We start from the raw sequence: 24,151 nt of genomic DNA, 5'->3' as shown, positions 1-24,151 counted from the left end.
AAAATTACAAAGTAACAATTCAACACCAGACTCAAACTGTTTTTATACTGTCTGTTACCAAAGACTGCAGAAATCTGACAATGGAGCTAACTTCACCATGAAAAGAAGTTCAGTGATTGATGTCCGGAGGAGGGTGGGTGGGTGGGGTTTTGTGGGGTGCTACATTAACATGTTCACAGGGTTGGCTCAGTGTGGGACTCAGCTTCGTTCTTCAACACGGACTCATGTGGAAACAAAGAAGTTGGTGATCAGACGATCAGGACATACAGAGGATCAAAGAACTTCAAAGGAAAGATGTTACACCTCACACATCATTGGAGTGATGTGGTCTGACACCAGGCTGAAATCTGATGACAACATATCAGCTGGTTTTACATTTGCGCTAGAGGGTCCTGAATACAGACCTTGGAAATAGCACTCTGACAAAACAAACTCTTAATCCTAGGTCAGCTTACTGGAAACTTTCAGCCACATCTTGTGGTCTTCATCAGTGGATGGTTTAGTTCCTTTTTAGAGACACACTAATACTGGAATCTGAGGCAGATACTGATAGTTGTATTAGATGTCAAAATATCAACTAATAATCATATCACATACACACAAGCATTTTGGATAAGGATCCCTTGAATTTTTTTTTTTTTTTTGGTGACCAAAATATGTGGGATACTTTACAGTTAAAAACTTGTCAGCACTCTCTGGTGGACAAACATTGTAAAGGGGACACTGTGTCAAAATGAATTCAAACATTTTATTCTGGGCTTTTCACATAATGGTCCATCAGTAGCTTTTCTGGAGCTTTCAACTGTATCACGTGATCCTCCTTGGCAGACAAAGTTTGCCTTGTTGGCATTAATTCCAAATTCATATTTTGAAATTTAAGTGAAACCTGAGAAAATTACCTGAAAATGATCACAAAAAGAAAGAGGAGAGCAAAAAAACACAACAAAAAGAAAAACACACAAGGAAATAACTTGACAAAGGTGATTAAAAATTATAATGATTTTGCAACATATTTTTAAATATATAATTATGAGAGTTTATATATAGTTTTGGGGACATTTTTCATAGCTCATTATTTAATTCATTTTATATCTATTCATTTCTTGAAATTTGCTAATTGCCTTTTCTCCACATGATTTTCTAAGAAATCAAGCCAATGGTCTCAGGATTCAAAGGTCCTAGCACAACAAAAGTTATGTCTATCCAGGTTTCAAAGGGTTAAAGACTTGCCACCCATGTTGGCTGAAAAGTTAAGACACAAAGACTCCTGTGGAGGATAACTGAAAGCTCCAAAACAGCTACTAATGGATCTTTTGGTGCAATGTTTTACCAGTTTCTCCAAAACACATCTTTGGTATTCATTTAAAACAAGTTCTTGGTACTTGATGGCTGCCATATCCAGCAACACCATCTTTAATATACCATTATTAGATTATTTATTTACTCTACTCTTATTATGTTATGAGTAAATCTCCACATAAAGATAGAGGCCACAAAACTCTGGAAGATGACCAGTGTGAACACCTTGTGATAAATATCTCATAAAGTGATTCTTTAAGAACTGTGACTAAGACGTTTTTAAGCATTTTGCAGTCGATAAATAAACTCATCAGCGCTCTCTGGTGGACAAATTATGCAACACTGTTTCTAAATGACTTCAAGCATATATTTGGTATTTCTGGATGCACATTTTTTCTCTATCTACTCCAATACTGATATACATGTAAAGTGGTCAGTATGCATTGATTTATCAGTCAGGTTGTGATTATTAACATTTTTCAGAATCAAAGAAAAAAAAAAAATCATAGAATGTCATAACAATGACAGCAATGTAAAACATTGGAATCCAGATTAATTATCGCGGGGATGAACGTGTCAAATCACCAACATGGACACATCACAACATCATGCTGTCCAGTTACTGCTCATCAGTGGAAAGCTGCCCGCAGCGCTGTTCATAAAAGCAAAGCCGCTGTGTACCTGCTCTGATCATCATGCACATGGGAACTACATGATTACATTACTTTGACCACGCATGTTTCTGTAGGCTCGGCCATGCAGATTGAAGGCTATATTTAAAAGGTTTCGGGGTCGGTGGATTAGCCTCACAGCTTCAGCAAGTTGTGCTTGAAATCATCGATGAGGAGGACATGTGCTTGTGTTCTTTTAGAGGACAGTGAAGTTTAGTTTGGATGAATTTCTCAAGAAATGAGATGAGACCTTGACTGCAAGGGCACGCTTGAAATGTGCAGAGAACCCTTGCAGCTCAGTAGTGGATATGGGCAAAGCTTTCGTTGAACATGACCCACTGGCAGTCACAGTGGATTATTTATTTCACATGTCAAGGCAGCCATAAACATCAGATATTTTCGATTGTAATCATGAACATATTTTACACATGTTGATATGAAGGGGACCAAACATTGACAAATTCAGGAAAACAAAAAAGTAATCTCTCCGTTTTGAATGTAAAGTGAAAAAGAAAGAACGAAAAGGCACAAATAAATACTGCAAAATGTTGTCTAATGGTAAACACATCTGAACAGTCTTACGGACTTTTACATTTCAGATAGTTGTGTGATAAAAAGGGCTGCAGGGACGAGTGGAGTCGTGCTGGGACCCACTGACCCGACGCCCAACACTTGACAAATACAAACAATTGAGATCCAAGACAGCTTATTCCCCAAGTTTTGGCATGTGGAGAGTTTTGGCTTTGGCCATGCAAACACACCAAGCAGATCCATGAGAGTAATGGAATGTAGCCTGATCGAAAGCGCTACATGCTGACCGCCTGTCAACACCTCTTCATGCTGGGAAACACTTATTACATCTTCTGATGCCGCTCTGCCGCTGAATTTAACAGAGAAGAAAAATAATGCACAACTGAAAAAAAAATCTCTTGATATTTTGGGATCTTCAATTCTTTGTCATGGAGACATTTTTGGTTAACCCTCTTTCACATATACTGTTTTGACCACTGTACAAGATGATTCAGTCCAGACTTGTGGAAGCGTATTCGTATATATTGAATATGTGTACAAACTAAATCTGAACACTGCTTCTGAGATATTTCACTACAAACAGTAATTGATAATTAAGGCATTACTGCTGATTTAAACACTGTAGCAACAGAACAGGAGGGGCAGATCAAGGGGGGGTCCTGTATATGCTCTAACCAGCTGATCATCAAGAGTCACAAATACAATGTTGTGATGAAGTGAGCAGCCATTTCTCAATAATACTCCACCTTGCTGCTACACAGTCAGTAAACCTACAAACACGGCTGATTTCTTCTCTTATGCAAAAATGTGGTTCTAAGCTAAGAAAGGCATAGCACAAGAGAATCATCGGCTAAACCAACACTTTTCAAAGTCCCCCGGTTCTGCAGACCCGAGAGAGCGCGGCTAAAAGACTTCAGCACAACAACAGACCGACATGTGACTTCCTCTCTTTCATCTGATCCACATGCCAAGTGTTTGAGCTTTGTAGCCGAACACCAGCCCGATTGTTTTGTAGCGTGAGGTTCAGTCGCATCTGCCTTTGAAAAACTAAAACAAAAACAAAAAGAAAGAAAAAAACCCCCAAAAACTGTAAACATACACGGGCTGCTCTGACGATCACTGCTGCAAGGGCTTTTGGGAGAAAGGTGGCGGGCAGGTGAGGTCAGGATATATCCACCGTGGCTTAAAAGACTGCCTTTCCCAGAAGTCCTTGCAGCGTTTGTGTGGAGGAAGCCTGGGTGTAATGAGTGACGTGCTTTAAAACAACAGAAAATAAATCAAGAATATCACTCTGGCCATTTCTACCCGAAACCTTTTCCTACCAATCCATCTGACAACAAAATCTCATTACCTGCCTTGCAAACTGTGCATCGTGTCAGGCTTTCAAGCACGTGCTGCTCCAAAGATTAAACAGCATGCAAAGAATGCATGCACAGAAGCACCTGGGTGAAAAGTGGTGCAAAATTACTGAAAAACTTGCATGTCTTATTGCACAGTGAGTGTCACCACTTTGAAATAAGCCATGCTTTTATTAGCCTGCTAGTACTGAACGGAGAGACACACCATGAAGACATGGCAGCAGACCCTGGACACCGTGTGACGCCTTGATACACAAGACGGGCCTAATACCGTCTCAGTCACCATTAGTATGACTGTATCATATCAGTGTCAAGGCTTGTTAGAATGCTGGTCAACCGCAGCGCTACATCAGAAATAGAAAACAAATTTAGGGGCTGCAGGGTACAAAATTAGAACCATCCAGCAGCCAAATGCTGGTTAAATAAGCATGTAGCTGGTAGATTTGCTTCACTCACCAGCCCCCCCCCCCCACAAAAAAACAATAGTAATCTATTGGGTGGCTGGTAAAATCACAACATTTACTAGCCATTTGGCTGATTGACAAGAGTTAAATTTTGTACCCTGCATCTAATGATTACACATCACTACATTTTAATTTATTGATATTATTTTTCCTTTAATTCGTTATTGTTTTGTCCAATAAAAATATAACTGTATTAGTGTCCAAAGTGACCTCTTCAATTTGCTTGTTCTGTCAAACCAAAACAATAATAAATATGTTCACATTTGAGACGACTAAAAGAAATGACTTAAATGACTAATCCATCGACAAAAGAGTTTCAGAATAATTTTCTATAAATTATCTGATTAATTGACACATTGTTTAATCTCTAAAGAGATGTTGCCAGTCAGGTTTTTAAGAAAATGCATGTTAGGTTTAGCTCCTTCCCAAACCATCTCACAACAAGAACCATTTGGTGGCTCCTCTGGGGGCTTTCAGTCATTCTTCATGATCTTCATCAGCAGTCAGATTTTCTGCTACTTTCTATCCGTCCATGACTCCATGACAACAGAGCAAACTCCAAGTGCTGATGAAATTCATGTGATATGATCAAAAGCTGTAGTAAGTTGAGTTCTAAGCCTTTGGTTTGTTTTAGTATTTAAGAAATACTACAGCACAGATAAATACAGCACACAGTTAATGTGGTATGTGTACCTACATTTCTGTCGGGTTGGACAGTGTGTTTCTTACTCTGATTGGTTAGTTGGCAGCAGTCACATATTTGATTGTAAAGTTCTTGCATCACTTTGGTCACCAAAGCTCTAAACGGGCCACTGGAGGACCGTGAGCTGCAGGGCCACAGCCTGGACTGACAAAAACCAAAATCGCACAGTGTTTGAGAGCCTCTAAGGGAGCCATCATGAAGCAAGTAACGAGATTAAATAGTCTGACAGGACAGGAAATAAGGTGCTGGGTCAAAGAATGGCCAGAGTTCTGATTTAACGTCTTGGGACAACGTCCAAACAAACATCTACTCGTGTTCAAATTCAAAAACCTAGAGATGTAGAGGATAATCTTAACAGTGAACATCTGGTCAAAAATAATCTGCCTACACATTTCTCTCCATCTTAATAGTGCTCAAAGCTTTAAGAAATTAAACTTTTCACAGCGCGTGCCATTCAAGAACAGCAGTAGCTTCAGCCGCCAGGGGCCGACACTACGGTTCTCTCATTCTGGCCCTTCTGACTGCCTGACGAGCTTAGAAAATAATAACACCACAGTCCAGACACACAGCATCCAGCCCAAATCCCCATGCTTCAGCGCATGGTACAGTACAATGAAGAGCTTTATCACATGGTCCAGCACTAAATCAGTTGAATAAAAATCATAAAAAAATCTAAAAAATAAAAACACATCTGAGACAAAAAAAATATACACTCACATGAAACCATGAACCTGCACTAAAGCATGTTGTGTGGACACACTCCTGCTGCAATGGCCGACCCTGCTCCCTGCACAAAGGCACAGAGACGCAAGTCACGCCTCCCCCCTTCTGAGGAGCAGCTCTACTCTTTTCACACAGTGCACCTCAAAAGGGAAAAAAAAAGCACAACAAAAGGCAAAATTAAAAATATACACATCTCTAACTGATGAAATAATTTATGTTTGGAAAGAAAAGAAAAGAAAATCTGGTAAACAAAATAAATTAAGGCATGCAAAAGATAATGTCAAATCTTAAGATTTGGATACGTCAGTTTTTTTTTTTTAAGCCAAACATCCTATAGTGTTAGAAGATCTTCCTGTCAGGAAGAAACCACTCACTCTTATTAAATCCTTAGAACGAAGGTAGCTGCCAAAATAAAATTCAAACCCACTGGAATATCACTGTAATATGCCCGAGCATTTAAAGGCCCATATTTACATATTTGTGTTCTGTGTTCGAGCTTTAAGAGGCCGATATTTACATACATGTTCATGCGGATTCAGCAGCAGTGCAGCAAAACAAACAGCGAACACTTGAGTGACACAGACAGGAGTGCTTCTTTAAACACCCCGAATCAGAGAAAAAAATAAATACCACGTATCAAAAAAGAAAAAAAAGAAAAAGAAAAAAGTACATCACAAACATTAAAGTCAACCTCGCTCAGATCCCTCCTTATAAAGGAATACTGTGGCCGAACAGAATGATATGTATAAAACAAATGATAGTAGAAAGTGAGACAAGAACTTGTCTGTTGGCTTGTAAGGTGACGGTGATACATCAGAAGTGAAGCAGTGCGGAGCCGAGCAGAGGGAGCTGTGGTTCTGCCACATTAAGGCTTTGCAGTAAACATCAGAGCTGAGATGCTGCTGCTCCCTCCAACCTAAACCAACTCATGTCAACTCGTAGTAGTTAAGCCGGCACGGACAAAAAGACATGCAGCAACTCATCCATCTCACACACACGCGCACGCTCGCACACACGCACACACACATATTCACAGACACACACAATCAACAGTTCACTGTGAGAGACTTGCCACTGCCTCTTCATTTTTTCCTCTTTTTTCGGTTTGGATTTTCTTTTTTTTCTTTTTTCCTCACTAAGATTTCTTGGCAGCATTACATGGTGCGCCTCTTCACCCCTCGCGGCCTGTGCCCCCCTCCTCTCCTCCGCCGCATCGCCGCTCTGCCTCGAGCTGAACGGGTCGCCAGGAGGCCAGGCCGGAGGGGAGCCGGGTGAGCTGGGGGTGTGGAGGAGGTGTTGGGTGGGGGTTGGTGGGGGCAGTTCAGTAGTCTGCGATAGGGGCGAGCTCGGGGTACAGGTCCACCGTGATGTTCTTGTACAGGCTGCTTAGGGAGATGTGGGGGCTGTAATGGAGGTTGTTGAGGCCGTCCAAGTGTTGCCGCTCTTTGGAATACCTCAGCAGTTTATACCTACGAACACACACACAGTTCTTATACCAATATCAGTATGTACGTAAGTTGAATATATTGACAGGATTGATAAAACTCTGCACTGATATACAGTCCGAAGGTTTCGGCAATTGTGCATTGTGTAGATGCCCCCTCGGCCATGCGGACGGACGCAGAGCGTTATCAGATGACGTAAACGAAATAAACGATATAGCATAATATGAAATGATATACATTTCTTTATCGTAAGACGATATATTTCGTCATATCGCACAGGCCTAAACCAAGTAGAATCAAAGTCTGTGTGAATACTGAGCCAGCAGGGATGGGTGTGACATTTTGACAATGTGTCATGCTTGTGACCAGGCAATTGAAAAAGCAGCTGATAGCAGTTAGCAGCTAACTCAAAGACAAAGAACAACAACTGAAAATTGCAGGAAATTAGGAAAACAGTGCGAGGTCCAGAGGCTCCTTACCATCCAAGCAGAGGAAGAGATCAACCCCCCTTATAACCGAGATGGCAAATGATTGTTATCGTCAAGTTATGCATTTGTTATTGTTTACAAAGTGCTGCCTGATGCTTATAGGTCACACTTGGCGCTGACACGGTTGTGTTACATGTGATGGATATCATGGCACTTTTGCTTCTGGCATGCTGTCACGCTATCTTAAATCACACACTCGGGTGGCATTATGACAATGTTGTCTGGCTCTGTGTAAAAAAGCATAGCTGGCACAGTTAAGGGTCTTCGGTGGAAAAAAAGCTCAGTAATTTCCTAAAAGAGCTGGTATATATATTTTTTATCAAATGTTACAGGATAAAATACTGACTATGTTGGCGCCTATTTCTAGCAGTAGATTAATTCAAATTTGTTTCTCTAGTGAGTTTTTGGGGCAGCAGGACAGTGTATTAAGGATTAAGTCAAAATAAAGTACAGTTTGTGTGTTCATGACGAGGGAACATCTTTACAGTGCTGAACAACTCAAATCACGTATATACTGTACATCCCTGCTGTATTTATGTGAATTTTAAATAAGTTCCATCCAAAGTTAAATGTACTTTTTGCAAAAAATACACCAAAATACCCCCCAATGACAAACACTGTAGCCAGCATCTATTGGATATTAGATGAAAAGGTGTGCATAAGTGACACAGTTCAAATGAAAGAAAGGCCCTACTGTTTTTTCTTTAGATAAAGACCTTATTAAAGGTGTGATACAAAAAACTGTCTTACCTCCCGAGGAACTGCACCTCCCCTCTGTGATGGTGAGGAATTGACTTGTACTTGCCGATCTCTCCCTCTGGTCGCGTAACATTCAGGCCAGCGTAGTGAACCCTGAGAAGAAACCAGGCTGCATTACTATATACAGAATTAAACTAATGAGTATACAGCCAACCTAAAGCCATTTGTATCACATGCTCCAGCTTAACTGAAGCTGCGAACACTATAAACACAACCGACAACCTGCTGATTGACACATAAAAAATATCTTCTTACAGGTGTGTTAAACATTTGTTCAAAGTCGTCTTCACTGTGTGAGGCAACTGTGAGAACCCTTTGTCACAAATTCAAACACTGAAATGTTACTTAATGAAGGGATCATAACAGGGCAAGTATTAATCGAGAGTGATTCTCAGAGTGACGCATTTTTATCCTTCTTTTAGATCTAGAAAAGCATTTTATTAACTTTCGTAACAGGAAATCCCTCCCATCTGTCCCGATATTTATCAGAGCAGCAGAGGAGTTGTGGCCTGTTAGGAGCTGCAGGAGATGGAGGTCAGATAGAGGGATTGTGTGAGAGGAGTGATGTTTTGGGAACACATAAAGAGATTAAGGAGGCTTTCACATCATGTACCCGGGGCCCAGATCCCAGTTCACTTGACTTGACCCAAAGTCCAATTCGTGTTAATAGTGTGAACATTGTGTACTATACCCGGGCTGGGTCTATTTTAAAAGGTAGTCTCAGAGTGCTTCTGGTATGGTACACATCAGGTGTGAACACTAACTGTACCAAAACATGGAAGTGGACTGCTATTTATCACAATTACAAGAAGTGGTCCAAACACCTCAGAAGTCAGGAATCAAACTTCAACCACATTTTACTTACTTAGCAATTAACTCATTATTTCCTGGAATGACTCTGAGACACTTGATAAACACAGGCCTAGCTCATGGAGAAAACACATAAAAGGGTGAATTTGATGAAAATTAGAATATCTCCTCCTCTGCATAAATCTATATTTCACTGTGACACGGACACAAACTGTCCACAAACACCTTGTGCAGATGCCTTCAGTAGGTAACCATGGATACCACAGGGGGCCTGTGTTGTGGTCTGCTATTGTTCCACATTCAGAAGAAAAGTAGAAAATGTTACGTGTCTTGACACTGGTCTTATGCCGTGTTCCTTTCAAAATCGGAGGTCGGAATTTCCCATTTGAATTTTTGACTTTCAAGCGTTCAAGGTTCAGAACACCAACCGTAAAGAAAAGCATGACAGACAGTGACCAACTGGTGTTTCTGTGGCTAGTCCATGGACAACTGCACTGTCAGTGGGGCTTCCTCCTTGCACATGTGAGTGAAAAAGAGGAAAAACTACCCATAAAGGTAACAGACACCATTATCCATTTTATTTTACAGCACTGTTATACTTACATTGTTATCAAGTCAAAACATGTCATTCACTAGCCTACGTGCTCATAGCTGGGCTAATGTATCCGAGTCGTCTGGAACGCAGCATTAAAGTGGATCCCACAACTGTATCATGACGTGAACCATGATAAAGTGAGCTGGCCCAAGTCACCTGTTGTCTCCTACATTCATCTACCAGGGGCTGCATCACACACTGCAGCACAGATTTTGTCATTTTATAGTTAAGAGACAACTTCACAAACTTAGCATTGCACTCATACAACACTCTCGGACACATGATAAACTGTACAATAAGGATGACAACCGATGCAGCAGAACCAGAAATATAATCTGGTCCATGACACACATTCTTCTTCCTTGACAAAACCTGAAACCTACATTTTACACAAAAAAACTCCACAGCTAACACTGTGAGACACTTGGAGACACTACTACTGCAGCCTCTAACCTGCCGCAGTGTTAAGGTGTGGGCGGCAAAAATGTCATCTTTGGTCATCAAATGAAATGTCTCATATACAAAAGTATATATATATACAAATCACTAAATAAATAATAATAAAAAAATACCTGAAAAAAAATACACAAGTAATTCTAAGACAAAAAAGCCACAGAGAAAAACAAAAAACTAACAGACATAGAAAGCATACAAAACAAAACTATATTCCTACATGGATATACACCACGAGCTCACTTCTTTCCCTCCGTCCCCCCTGTTGAGGAACTAAGTGATAGCTTCTTAATAGTTTCTGAATCAACTTTACACCCCTCTTTAGTAGACTAACCTGTTCCACAAGTCATCGTCCTCTCCTCCCCATCCCCAGAATGCATTGGGAAAACCATTAATCTTGCGGAACTGCTCCACAGTGAGTCCACTCACACCACCGAAGAACTCGCTGTATGGAAGACTGGAAACAACAACAAACACGAATTAAACACAGATCTAACCATCCGGATCGTTCTCTGCTTGTCCAAATATTTCATGTCAGCTCATTAATCTATTTGTCATCAGCACAGAAGAAAGTGTGTACCTGTTTCAATATTACATCTACAGTTCATGTTTGCTTTTATGCATGTTTTAAAAAATAAATAAATAAATAAATTTAAAAAAAGTTTAAAAATGTAAGTTTTGATGACACACTCACATGTACATGTATTTGTCCAGCTTGGCAGCGAAGTGGCGTGGCATCTGACCACAGCCGTAGTAGTTTCTGTCGTTCTCTGGGATGTGGTCAACATCATGGAAGACCAAGCAGTCCCAGTCCAAGTCCTTCATGGCCTCCAGGAACCCCACGTTAAACAACATGGCTCTGTTGAAAGGCTGGCTCCCACTCTGAACACATACACACACACTAAGGTCAGGGACTTCCTTCACTACCCAAAATGTTTTTCACACTTTTTTCCCACATTCGACACAGCATGCGTTTAGAAATTCCGCGAATGTTTGACTTGTAACAGCAGTTCACACACGGACACCAGCAGACTGTACCTGTTCGATGACATAGAAGGCAAACTGCAGCCGCTGTCTCTGCAGCATGGGGATGAGGTGTTGGAAGAGGATGGGGAGGTGTTCATGGCGGTTTCTAAATGGTATCAGGATGGCCACCTAAAGCACAAATATTAGAATAAAACTTGACCTACACCTACTTAATACATCTGGTTTCTATTCTTTTTCCCCAAGAAGAGTTCCCTCTGAATCACTGACATTATACTCAAAAGGTTGTCTGTGTTCATAAGACATACAAAGAGCTCCTGCAGCTTAAGGCAAGGTCGACTTGAGACTTTTTAACATTTTAATACCACTTTGATTTTAATTTTAAGACCAATTTTCTAATGCCAAAATGTTTATTGTAACATAAAATGTGAGTTTTTTTTAGTCCAGTGAAAAAGTTAGTTTATTTACGTCAAAGGTTTAAAAAAAACAACCTTTTTGAGAGTGGAGGACAATAAACATATCATATTATCATACAAGTATCTATGTGGTTTACCACAAGTGGGACATATCTGTCATTTCTGAACGATTTTGTGTTTCTCAATCTGCATGTCAGTTTCCACTATTTAGATTCCCATCATGAAGAGTTTAAGTAAAGGAATGTATTAAATTATTTCACAAAAAATAAGACATTACTAAGACATTACAAATTAGTTTGAGATTATACAAAGCAATATCAGAAAAAAAATCCTGAAAAATCCTACTTTCCACGTCTGAGCATCTTTACGACTTCTGAAAGATAAGTTTAAGTCAATTTAAAACCAATTAAAGCCTTATTTTTAGATTAATGAACTCAATAACTTTTTAAGATTCCTCAGGAAACTTTTGTACAATTACTAGAAAAATGTATAAACTTACCTTCCAGCGAGGTCTGCAGTCCTTTGGTTTCCAATGGCCTCCAAACTCAATGTCAAAAAACTTGGAGAACTTCAGTTCTATCTCCTCCATAGGGATCTCTGTCATGTTCACTTCCATAAGGCCCTCTGTGGAGAGTTTGAGGGGGAGATTATACCACTGATACATCAGCCTCCAACAACCGCAACAACAAAACACAACAAAATCTCTGCACAGGAAAAAACAAGACTGTCAAGAGAAAAGACACGGCCTCTTGGTTATTTGCTCCTGCATGTTCGATGATTTAAAGAGTTTTTGAGGTACAAATCCTACTTAAAAAAAAAAAAAAAAAAGTCGCCATCAGTCCAACCTTTGCTGGCTTTGTGAAACCCGAAACCGCTGCTTGCAGTTTTGATTTGAGGTCAATACAACCCTCTCTTGACCATAATTGCTACTTGCTGCAAATTTTATAATTATTATTATATCCCCCCCAAATTCCTCTGGTTACACATACCAAAACATTAACAACAATAACTACAAATTGTACCAAATTCATTCATAATGTCTGTTTGTTCAGTCTCAATGTTTTATGTAACTGTCTGTTAATATGTCACCTTTTGTACTATGCCCGTTTGCACTAATAATAGTAATAATTAATCTCTTTTCAAACAGCATAAAGGCTGCTAATTCTTGTAAGATATTGTAATTATGGGGATTGATAGTACTGTATTCATTCTGAATCCATCATTATCAAATCCACTTCCCGAGCCTGTTTTCAGTATTTAATCCCCTCATCAAATCTGGATCCACTCAAATCCCCTATTGACTCAATTTAGGTATATATATAAAAAAAGATAAAGTTGAAGAAAGTAAAGTTAGAGATAACCACAACATAAATATTCAGCTGAAATCTGCAGACTGAGAGGTCAGAAGAAGTTCTGAGTGGCAGCCTGATCAATATTCACAACCTGTAGCTACAACATGCAAATTAAATTAGGTGGAAAAGACTTTCTGTGCCGAAGATTTTTGGTCTACCTGTTAAAATATGTAAATTCTCATAGTAGCAGGAGATAGAAAATGTTGATTAAAGATGTATCTGGCACATTGAAACCTACTGACTTCTTCTGACTCACTAAATTTTTTATTTTTCTAAATACTGGGAGTCCTGAATCAGAAATATTAGAATGATGACTTTAAATTTTAATCATTGTTCTGATTAAATTTAAAGTGGGAAAATGTGACTCCTGAAGCTGACATGATATGACCAACTACATGTTTGCTAGAGAAGATGTATCACTCTGCTTGTGTTGTGGTAAAAAACACCCACTCCACTCGTGCAGTACGGCAGTGTTACAGAGCGATGCTTATTTTCTCACAGACGCTGCTGCAGAGAGCACACAAACCCACATCAGCAAAGTCTTAATTTCTTCCATCATCAAGTTACTCGCAGAATAAACGTGAATTAGAGAAATGCGGCACTTGAGGAACCCTGTACAAGGAATACCACACAACATGACAAGCATATTTTTAATATAGCACCTGTGAAAAAACACCGTGGACTATCCATTAGTTTTGTTTTGCAACTAAAATATTAAGGCCTCTTAAATGAAAAATTATTGATGTCAGGCAGTCCTCTACTCACTCATAGAAGGTAATCGCTCTGGGCAGGGGAGGTTCTGGGCGTAGGTGAAGTTCTCAGGGAGGTACGTGGTCGGCTGCACCAGATATTCACTGGAGTTACTACCATCAGGATAGTCTGCAGCAAAAACAATCAACATCAAGTATAATATATACAGTATATATATATATATACAGTATATATATATATATATATATATATATATATATATATATATATATATATATATATATATATATATATATATATATATATATATATATATATATATACACACACACATACACAGTATATATATATATATATATATATATATATATATATATATATATATATATATATATATATATATATATATATATATATATATATATATAATACTGCAAGTGACATAGCCTACACCAAGTAACAGAGCTATATGCCTACATATTGATGATCTTACCCACACTTCAATGTATTTTCTTTGTTTTTCTCAGGTGTAGACATCAGTGTTTAACTTAAGTGACTGTAAACTGGTACTGCAGTCTTTATATTTACCTGCAGCATAATTACTGCACTTCCAAAATACTTATATGTATGTGGATGGTAAATGCGTATTGTTTTGGAGTATTAGCAGCATACAGTTACATAATACAGCATGAAATATACATTTTTGAGGTCGACTTATATTGGTTTTTCAGGGCCAATACCAATACTGATTATTAGTAGTTAATGAGACCAATAACTGATATTTGGAACCCATGCATTTACAATAAAAATGAAAGTTCTGCTATCAATGTTTTGTATTTGGAATATAACAAACTCAAACACAAAACTTTGTTTAAATGCCTTTAGCAAATGTTTAATCCAAATCCAAATACAGCAAGTTCCCGAAAAGTTTTCTTTTAATTTGAAAGTCAAGTGAAATTTAAATAAAAATGCATTAATAAAAATATCTCCCTGCGGTCTTACAAAGTGAAAGTTCCTCCCATGCTGACACTTTCTTTGCACTTTTTAATTCATTCATTTTATCATCAATCATTAGAATAAAACGCTAATAGAGATAATTTGCCAAATACTGGCCGCACTAATTGGCCAGGCCTATATTCTCTCGACCCCCTTACTCAAAATCTGTACTTGAGTACAATTTGAATATTTCGTTTTAATTATACTTTATACTCCACTTTGAGGGGAAAATAATGTCGGTGTTACTGCCCTTCACCTGACAGCTATGTTTACTTGTTACTGTTCAGGATCAGAGCTCAGTTACACCAAAGCAGTCAAACTAAACCAACGATGTTTGTCTTCACCAATCCCGCTCCTTTTCTGTGACTGAAACTGTGACCCAAGAATTCTGCACATCCAGACCTTTTTGCTTTAGTAATTTCTTGTAGTCTCTTTATTACACCATCTATTTATCAGTCCTAGTCCCATTGTATAGTGTTCATTGCAACAGAAGTTATTTTCCTTTTTCCAGAAATCCAGTGTTTTTGTCCTCAAAGACTCCAGTAAAAATAAGTAAATCAGTAAAATATCTATAACGTACAAGAAAACATAGTCATATCCATGTGTGGACGTTGTTTAGGACAAAAAACGACAAGCATGGAACTTATAGTAGCAGAAATGCTATGTAAGCTTGTAGTTCGGGTGTTGATCAGTGTTTGGGGTTAAGTTATATCTTTCCTAACATTCATCCACATCCCCTTTTCTGTCACTCAGGGTTTCCAATAAAAGTGTTGGTGCTGGTCCTCATAACCTGGAAGCTTTCAATGTCTTGGACAAATAGGGAAATTTTGAGCCAAATACTATCTGAGCTTATTGATCTGAAAAATGGAAACCCTGCTTTCACTCTGCACTGCATCTGCCGGAGCCTCTTAAAGCTTAACAGCTGCTGTCGGTGTTTTTAATTTGTAAAGTCTCACATTCATTCCTCCAGTCGCTGTCCTTTTTGTTTTTTGCTTAACTAACTTGAGTTTCTCAAGGAGTTCTCTGTAAATGTAATATATTACTGTGGTCACTCTTAATGTGGCTGGAGCTGCTGCTGCTGACTTTTAAGCCTAACCATCTTGGTCATTGTGGTTGCACATTTGAGAGGAAAGTAGAAACAGCAGCTTTTTTTTTTTAAGTGAATGTAAAAAGAACTCAGAGCCAACATGAGTCTGAGTGATGGCTGTTAATCTTATGCACAATGCATATTAATATAGGTAGGCAGTGTGGGCCAGGGGAAGGTAGATCTCACTCCAGACATCACCATCTGGACAGCCACATACTGTGACTGCCAATTTCCTTTCATCCTCATATACTGTATGTAGGATCTTTGTATTTAGCTAAGATAACACGTATTAATACCTCTAAAACATTTGGTGATTCTGCTTTTAGCCATTACGCTCCAAAAAGCTGGAACAGCCTGCTGTGGGATCTGAGAAGAGCAGAAAATATTGATACTTTTAAACGTAAACTGAAAACATTTTTTTTTTTTTGTCTGGATTTTATGTAATATCTTACTATCACTATTTTATGGTTTATATGTATTCTTTTTTTCCTTTTTTAAGGTCCATTTTTTAAGATCAATTTTTCCTTTTTTCATATGTTGTTCTTGTTCCTGTTTGTTGTTTTTTTCAAACTGTAAAGCACTTTGAATTGCATTAGATTTGTCTGAAAGGTGCTATATATATATATATATATATATATATATATATATATATATATATATATATATATATATATATATATACAATTTGATTGATTGATGAGGGAAAACACTGGAAAACCCACAAAAAAGAGCAGACCGCTTTCCTATTGCCTGAAGACTAGAGCTTTATCAACATCTCTGCAGCACACAAGCAAGCCTTTCTGTGTGTGTGTGTGTGTGTGTGTGTGTGTGTGTGTGTGCGTGCGTGCGTGTTTTCCTGCGCCATCACATTTGAGGTCACGGACAAGCAGGAAAACAGGTTGGTAAAAATAAAAAAGCAGTGTGGAAACCTGTAAAAAAATTCTCTTCAGTCTCTTTCAGACTTGGTGCAAACTAAATTTGGAGCGATGTTTGAGTGTTGCTTGGGCGGAGTAGGCCGGTATTTTGTTGTGATTGCTTTGCGTTCACCTGGGTGCTGTATCTCCATCAAAGCAGACTGGAGCTGGAGCTGATAAATACCCCTGACTACTGCAAAGTAATTTGACGTGGGTGTGGATGCATTTTGTAATCTTTCCTAGTACATTAAAAAAAACTAGATATTTGTGGGTGTTAGTGGGAATTTTTGTGAAGTTGGAAAGGGGCTCGAGAGGTGTATGTGTGTATCACTTACCCGTCCCGTTGAGCGTACTGTTCTTGTTGGTGTACAATCGAATCATCTGGCCGATGGTCCTCACGTTGTCCCTCAACATGATGCCCTGAGCCTGCACCATGAAGAAGTATGTGTTGGCTGACAAGAAAACAGGAGCGAGAGATTTGAATGTTAATTATTGAACACCAACACCACAACTTGACATGTAGATGTTACTTTTTCAGCCATAGCAACAAATATGATGCTCAAGCTGCAGCGAGAAACACTAGAAACAGCAAATTTCATTTCTCACAGCTACAGCAGCACCAACAAAGACTCCAGAGCAATGTTAATCAACAGTTACTGCAACAACAATTACGTAAATATTAGATATTTAATGCTGCTTAAAGGTGACAGGTGCACAGACTTCAAGTTTGAAATTTTGACAGGACAGTAAAGCTGTAGCATCTCAGTTATGTAGAAAATATCCACGGCGGGTGTTCGTGATTCGGAGAAGGGAAACAGAAAGCGGTCACTTTGTAGCAACAGAAGCAGTTTTCTAGTTTGTTTTAGCGTCCTTATTCACTGAAATTATTAACTGCACAGAGTCAAGGAATTAATTCACAAAGAAAGTTTCTGCAATGTGTTCATTTCATTGCATCTGTATTTTATTCATACTCAGAGAGAGATGAGAAAATGGCATTAAGAACATGGAAAAAGTAAAAACGTCAGGGTTATCAGTCTGTTAAAGTGAAGGCTTTCTCATAGCTTTATTCAGACGACAGTAGACTCGAGGAAGAGCCACCTGTTGTGAGCTGTATAACTGATGGGTTTTTAAACTTATCATTGAAGCCTTAATTAACGGCCACAGTGAGCTTGAGGAATGTCCACCCCTTTGTCTCACTGATGTGAATCAATCTGCCAGTAAGTTTTCTCATTATTTTCTCATTTTTTCAGACAAGGACGCACTGCTGCCTATTTTTCAAGTCCAACATTGTAAAGTATAGGCTGACACAATGTTGAGCTGGGACTCTCATTAAATTCCTATGTGCTCAGCTCCTGTGCATAAATTTACTGCTACAAATACAAATTGGTGCTACATGACCTGAGAAAACAGAGAAAAAAAGGACTGTGGCATTTACTTTTGTGCAAGAGGAAGAAAACGAACAACTACCACAATGCAAAGCGCCGCACCGGACCAATTAACGCCCCCGCTTGCAGGTGACATAAATCAAACTTGTCTGTTTGACACAATGGCAGCCAGCTGGCGACAAAAAATCTCGTTACTTGGAGGTATGCGATAGGTGCAAACACACTTTTTATCATCCTATCAATTTGTGATTCAGTAAATTTGATATTGTGATATTGTACATACTCTATGTTTGAAAGAACCCTTAAACACCTGGATCGACAGTTTTCCTGTGCTGTAAAAAATATGGGAAAATCATTGTTGACAAGTGACTTGACAAGAAACGCACCACAAACTGCAAAAAAAGTTATTAAAGGTGAAAAGAAAATGATCAGAAAATTAGCTGGAGGAGATATTATATTTAATTTATTATTTTTTAAAAAAAAGGAAAATGTCCAGAAAATTGCATTTATAATTATCTTAATTATATAATTAAACATTATGTTAGAGAAAAAAAATGTCTTGTTGTTTTGTGTTTTTTTCCCTTATTCTTGTTACATTTTTGAAAATTTCTTGCTATTTTGGGCCATCTCTTATTGGGTTGCTTGTCGCCTTTTTCCAAATGTTTTAAGGAAATCAAACCAATTTGCTCAGGTATCAAAGGGTTACAAAAAACTAAAACTAAAAAGACAAGCAGGTTTCTTTCCCCCTATTGGCCAGTGCATCAGTTTCAGTGTGCGTGTGTGAATGAATAAACAGGACAGTGTTCCGGGATGATAAGCGTCTTATCACGGAGCAGCCGCGCAGACCTGCTTGGGGAGCTGGTGACAGGGTTAAGAAAACATGCAGGTCACAGCAGGACAAGCAGCGGATGCTGCTGCTCAATTCTGCCTGACGAGACTCACAATTAGCTGATGGACACAGTAAAAGTTACATTCCATGAAAACAAAAGTGTCCTCCTCAGTCCAGAATTAAAAAAAAAAAACACCAAATACTTTTTTTTAAAAAGATAACTACTGCTCATTTATATCTGCTGTCAGGCTAACACACTTATCAATATGTACTCCTATTCCCAAACTGCACACATGCTTGAAAAGTCAAATTTGTCACAGGGAAGGCAGAACAAGCAAAGCATGAAATGAATGTCCTGAGTTCTCATATTAAATTCTCAGCTGGATGTTGAACAGAGCGTGGAGCACAGCAATCACAGACCGGCTGAGAATCCGCACAAGCTTGTCAGCCTGTACAGCAGTATACTGTACAGAAGGCAGCACCCAAATGCTGCATGTATGTCAGCAGCACACAGTAGGCTGCATCACACCCTGAGCTCTGTAACACACAGAGAGGAAACCTGCATCCAAAAGTATTCACACCAACAGCTGTTTCACACACAGCTCAGGCCAAAGAATTAAAAAAAATGCTCTTCTCTTGACTGTATGATTTGCACACATTGCCTGCACCATTATTAGCTACAACAATGAACTGCATGCAAGTTTAAAGCATGTGCAATGTAGAGACGGATGACCAAAAAGCACCAACAGTCTTAGTAATGTGTTGGGCCAGGACAAGCTTTTACTCTTTTGTCATAGATTCTTCACATTCTCCCTGCATTTGTTATGCTCCTCCACCCATTTATTCAGTCTGCATGCCTCCAGATTGCACTGAAGGCAGCACGGATGCTGTTAATAATTCATATCTGTGGAGTCATGTGTTCCTGTCATGCTAACTCCAGTCTAGTATTCTATGCACAAACATAAACATTGTCATTATAAACAAATCTTTGGCTAAATATCATAATGGAAACACACTCCAACTTGGCAACACTTGACTAGTTAACACTTTTTGTTTCTCTTTCATTTCACAGCTAAAATGTAATTTTTTAAAACCCAAATTAAGCCTACTATGAGTGAAGATGTACAAAATTCATATACAAAATAAGTCATGATGTGTTTGTGAGATCTTCAGTAGCATGCTGAGCATTTTACAAATAAGTGCAATTGGCAGAGAGTATGTGTAATATAATACTTAGATGAATAATAAGGGAAAGGAGGGGGGGTTGTTTCCACCTGCTTCCACTTTTGAAAATAAAAACCAGCAAATCGCTGGGCGAATCCCCCTTACATATGATGGTTCAAAATGCTTTTAGTTTACTTTACTTACTTTATGCCATTAAGTGCAGAAAAAACCCACAAGTACAATACCCCATTCCCACGTCAACTAATAAAGTCTATATCTGGAATATAAAACCACCCATTTCTTGGCTATCTTATCCCTTTACATCAACAATCATCCTGTTGTACCTCAGGGCAAACAAAAGTCTCCAGCTAAATTTCCCAGAACTGCCTCTCCTCCCAAGCATGACTACATCCGATTGCCAGTAAAAGCCTGCACTCTCAGCATATAATTCCTGTCCACACACAACAATTCCCCTCCAACATGTAATCACAAAAACTACCAAGTTGAGTGTCAAATCAACAAAAGCGATGTAGGCTACCAAGAAGTGAGCATATGATAAAAAAGGAAATGTGCCCAACCCACCAAAGTTCACTCTAGTATCGGCATTCGTGAGAAAGTGGATGAAAACATCCACACTAATAGAGACTATTCTTAAATATTTTCATGGGAAGTGTATTTGAGGATAAGCCAGGAGACACATCTGACTGGTCAAACATCAGGGCTGGACTGTATTATTATACAGTAATGATTGTTTGTTATGTATCTGCTGGTTTCACAGCCTCACACTGACAGACAGAAACAGTCTTTACGATCACAGGAGTGACACAAAGGAACTTGACCACTGCTGGCTATCAACGTAAGAAAGCGACAAGTATTTTAACTTCACCTGGGTGTGTTCTTGGAGGTGAAGTTCCCCTCTTTCAGTCAAGGCGTTGTTTCATTTTATCTGCTTGTTAGACTAACCCAACATTTCAAATCTTTTATTTCTTCTGCAATTCCTCTTTTAAATTCTCTGTAAATGTTTTTTTTTTTTTAATGTTTTCATTTATTTTATCATAATCAAACTTAACTTTATTCTATTTATGAATTCCTTTATTCCACTGAACTCTTTGGCATATTTTTTTTTATTATTTATTCTTAAGTAATCTATTTATGTGTCTACGTGTTACTGTATGTGTACATAGCAAGCTGCTATGTAATTGCCCCTGGCAGGATTAATAAAGTTGTCCGAATCTGAATCAGCATAACAACAACAACAACAACAACAACAACAATAATGTAATAATATCTGTGTAATTACGTTTCTTTATCAGGAATGTCCAGTAACCTATCATATAATACATATAACATTGTGGATTGTACGAGTGTACATACAATCAGCGCACATTGTTAAAAATGACACCACACACTGAGGCAGATTGATAAGAGTTCAGTGTCCGTCATAGTATTGTTTCAGGGGACTCTTTCAAGAACAAGACAAAACTCAATCAAGGTAAAAGCTCACTCAAGTTAACTACAAATGTAACAAAACTGGACATTTTTGGAGATAATGAATACTATACTATTTAGACATAATTAATACTATTGGTACATTCTGGCCCACTCATTGAAGTATACGTCTAAATCTCAGTCGTGGACAGGTTCAGCCTGCCTGTGTTGCAGTGTGCATCGCCTCTGTGCAAACCCTGAAATTAACATTAGCACTGATTCCACCACTTCATTCATTCCCAATCAGCTGTGCAACTCCAACAAAAGCGTATATCACCTATAAAAGCAACACAAGGGGATAATATAAAGCCCATATGTCCTTCCGCGTGTCATTGGGAGACGCATTTTTCTCTCTAACATCTCAAAATAGCGAGGGTTAGCTGGACATCATGGCCCGGGGTGGACCTTTTAGCTATGAGCTAGTTAGCTTGTCAGCTAACGGTTTTAGCGTGGACTGTGACAGCAGCGAGAGCTCGTTGGGCTGCAGAGGATAATCCGTGTCATAATCACATTAACTGTTACCTTGTGAAGCGTTTAGTGTAAACCTCTGGCAACTAACCTATTCCAGGAGCCACGTAAATGAAGTAGAGACAAGTGGTGGACATGGAGAAGAAGAATATGAAGGCCAGAAACGATCGGTTGGACATTCGCAGCAGCCGCCTCCAGTTCACCATTTTGGCTTAGGCCCGCTTCTCGTTCGCCGATATGAATCCCATAAAATACTTTTTAGGAGTTAAAAAGTCCTTGAATTGACAGACAAAAGTGTCAATGGTGTGGTCATGGAAAAATCTGCACCGTCAAAGCCCAGAGATGCGGCGCGGAAAAGGCAAACGCTAGCAGTGCTAGCCGGCCTGCTTTCCCCTGCCAAGAAATTTCCAGATGGAAAAAGCAGGCCTGTAACGGTAATATCAGGCAACCGAGAGCCTCATGGAGCACTGCCGGTCGGGCATATTGAAACAGTGATACTAAGGGCCAACAGCTCGGCAGCAATACTACTTAAGGATACTCATGGTAGCCTTCCATGGTTGCGGTGTCGCCAGCGGAGCTTTTCTCGCTAGCACTGAAGGTTGGTCATTGAAGGGGGCAGGACCGCTCTGCCTTCACCCACACAGTCTACTCTCGGCCGGTGCGGCGTTTCCAACACAGTCGGCGCTCTACTTCATCAAACCGCGTACACGGGAGTCCAGTCATGCCACCGGGTGTCTCCACTCTGCTCCCGCACGGCTGTGGCATTCAAAACACATATGTGCGGGCTGATATGTGAGAAATAAACTCAATAAAAGAGATCACGGGTCCGCCTTCTTTTCATTTTCTGCTGGCACTGCAGAGACTGTTTCCGGTGGGTGGGACCACCCGTTCCCCTCCTCCGCGTCGCCATGGAAACCTGTGTGCACTGTGCGCACGAGGTGGCTTTATGTAGCGCCTTTTTTTGCGCCTTTTCCCAATTTCCCTTTTAAAAACGACAAATAGAAGCGCGAAGTTTAATTTAAAATTTAAAAAAAGTGCAAATTTGCATCTAAATCTTAAAAATGTAGAATCCAAGTTAGATTAATGCTTTAATACCACATGAACATGAAAAAGCAAAGAAAAATATTGTAATATATTCATTTAATTTACTGGAGAAAGAAAACAATGAACTGTGACCACACCAGCGGAAGGAACAAGTGAATCAGTAAATGTTTTGAAGTGGTCTCTGTAGACACACACCCATTTGGTTCACAGCCATTAGCGGATATTATATAACAGCCACATATTCTGGGCCTTAAGCATAAGCAGTCCCCCTTTCTTAACAGTAACAATGGCATAACATGTCAATAAAGTATAATGTACCATCCCTGTTATATGGCAGCTGATTTCTGCTTGGAAGGTAAGGAACTCTCTGACCTTAGTCTCCCAAATTTGTCCAAATTTTCGGCTGTAGTTCTTCTTTGAGTTAGCTGCTAACTACTGCCTGCTGCCTTTTCAATCTACCAGAGGTTTGGTCACACACTTAACATGTCCTCAAAACCTCACACCTGTCCCATCCATGGTCCTGACCCACTGGCTGTCCCTTTTACAAAAACGTTGATCTAGTACTGTTACTATCTCTGCTGCCAGCTTAAAGGTGAGACAACTCTGTCCCCCCATTCTTTGATCATACCTTTTATGTGTAATGGTGAGGCATGACATTCCTGCCTTGAACAGGCAGTGTAAAAGGGGCTGATGAAGGCCAAGTTCAAAGAAGGATTAGGTCTAAGTAAGGGAGCCAAAAAGAGGGGGGTAAGAAGTGGGGTAGGGGCTATTGGTATCTGTTTTTACACCTAGATTTAAATTGCAGCTCACTCCATTGTGGCTGGAGTGATCCCATCACACAATATTCGTTAGTACTTATTGAATTTGATGGCTAGATAACCTCACACTTCTTGTCCACTGGTGCCGTGAACATTATCTAGTCATTGTTCCACTAAAAGGCCAGTAAGAATCTAATACTATTTTCAGTGTATGTGACCTGGAGATTTCAAGTTTCAACATCACACTTGTGTAATT

At 39.2% G+C, this 24,151-nt stretch overlaps 1 protein-coding gene across 1 annotated transcript; it reads right to left on the bottom strand.

Annotated features, from left to right (window-relative positions):
- Positions 1-1,652: 1,652 nt before the first annotated feature.
- b4galt6 (beta-1,4-galactosyltransferase 6) lies at positions 1,653-22,956 on the bottom strand. Its single transcript, XM_088077491.1, has 9 exons — positions 22,185-22,956; positions 17,095-17,211; positions 13,817-13,930; positions 12,199-12,323; positions 11,338-11,454; positions 10,994-11,181; positions 10,634-10,756; positions 8,433-8,534; positions 1,653-7,218 (listed from the first exon to the last, which is right to left on the bottom strand). Exons 1-9 carry the CDS (start codon positions 22,297-22,299, stop codon positions 7,071-7,073), a joined length of 1,149 nt encoding a protein of 382 aa, XP_087933617.1. The 5' UTR covers positions 22,300-22,956; the 3' UTR covers positions 1,653-7,070.
- Between the last annotated feature and the right edge of the window lie 1,195 nt (positions 22,957-24,151).

Source organism: Plectropomus leopardus, chromosome 5 (assembly GCF_026936395.1).
Source record: "Plectropomus leopardus strain MGB_pleo_1.0 chromosome 5, ASM2693639v1, whole genome shotgun sequence".
NCBI classification, from domain to species: domain Eukaryota; kingdom Metazoa; phylum Chordata; class Actinopteri; order Perciformes; family Serranidae; genus Plectropomus; species Plectropomus leopardus.
Note: the sequence above shows the minus strand (reverse complement) of the source record. Positions and strands in the feature narration are given on the sequence as shown.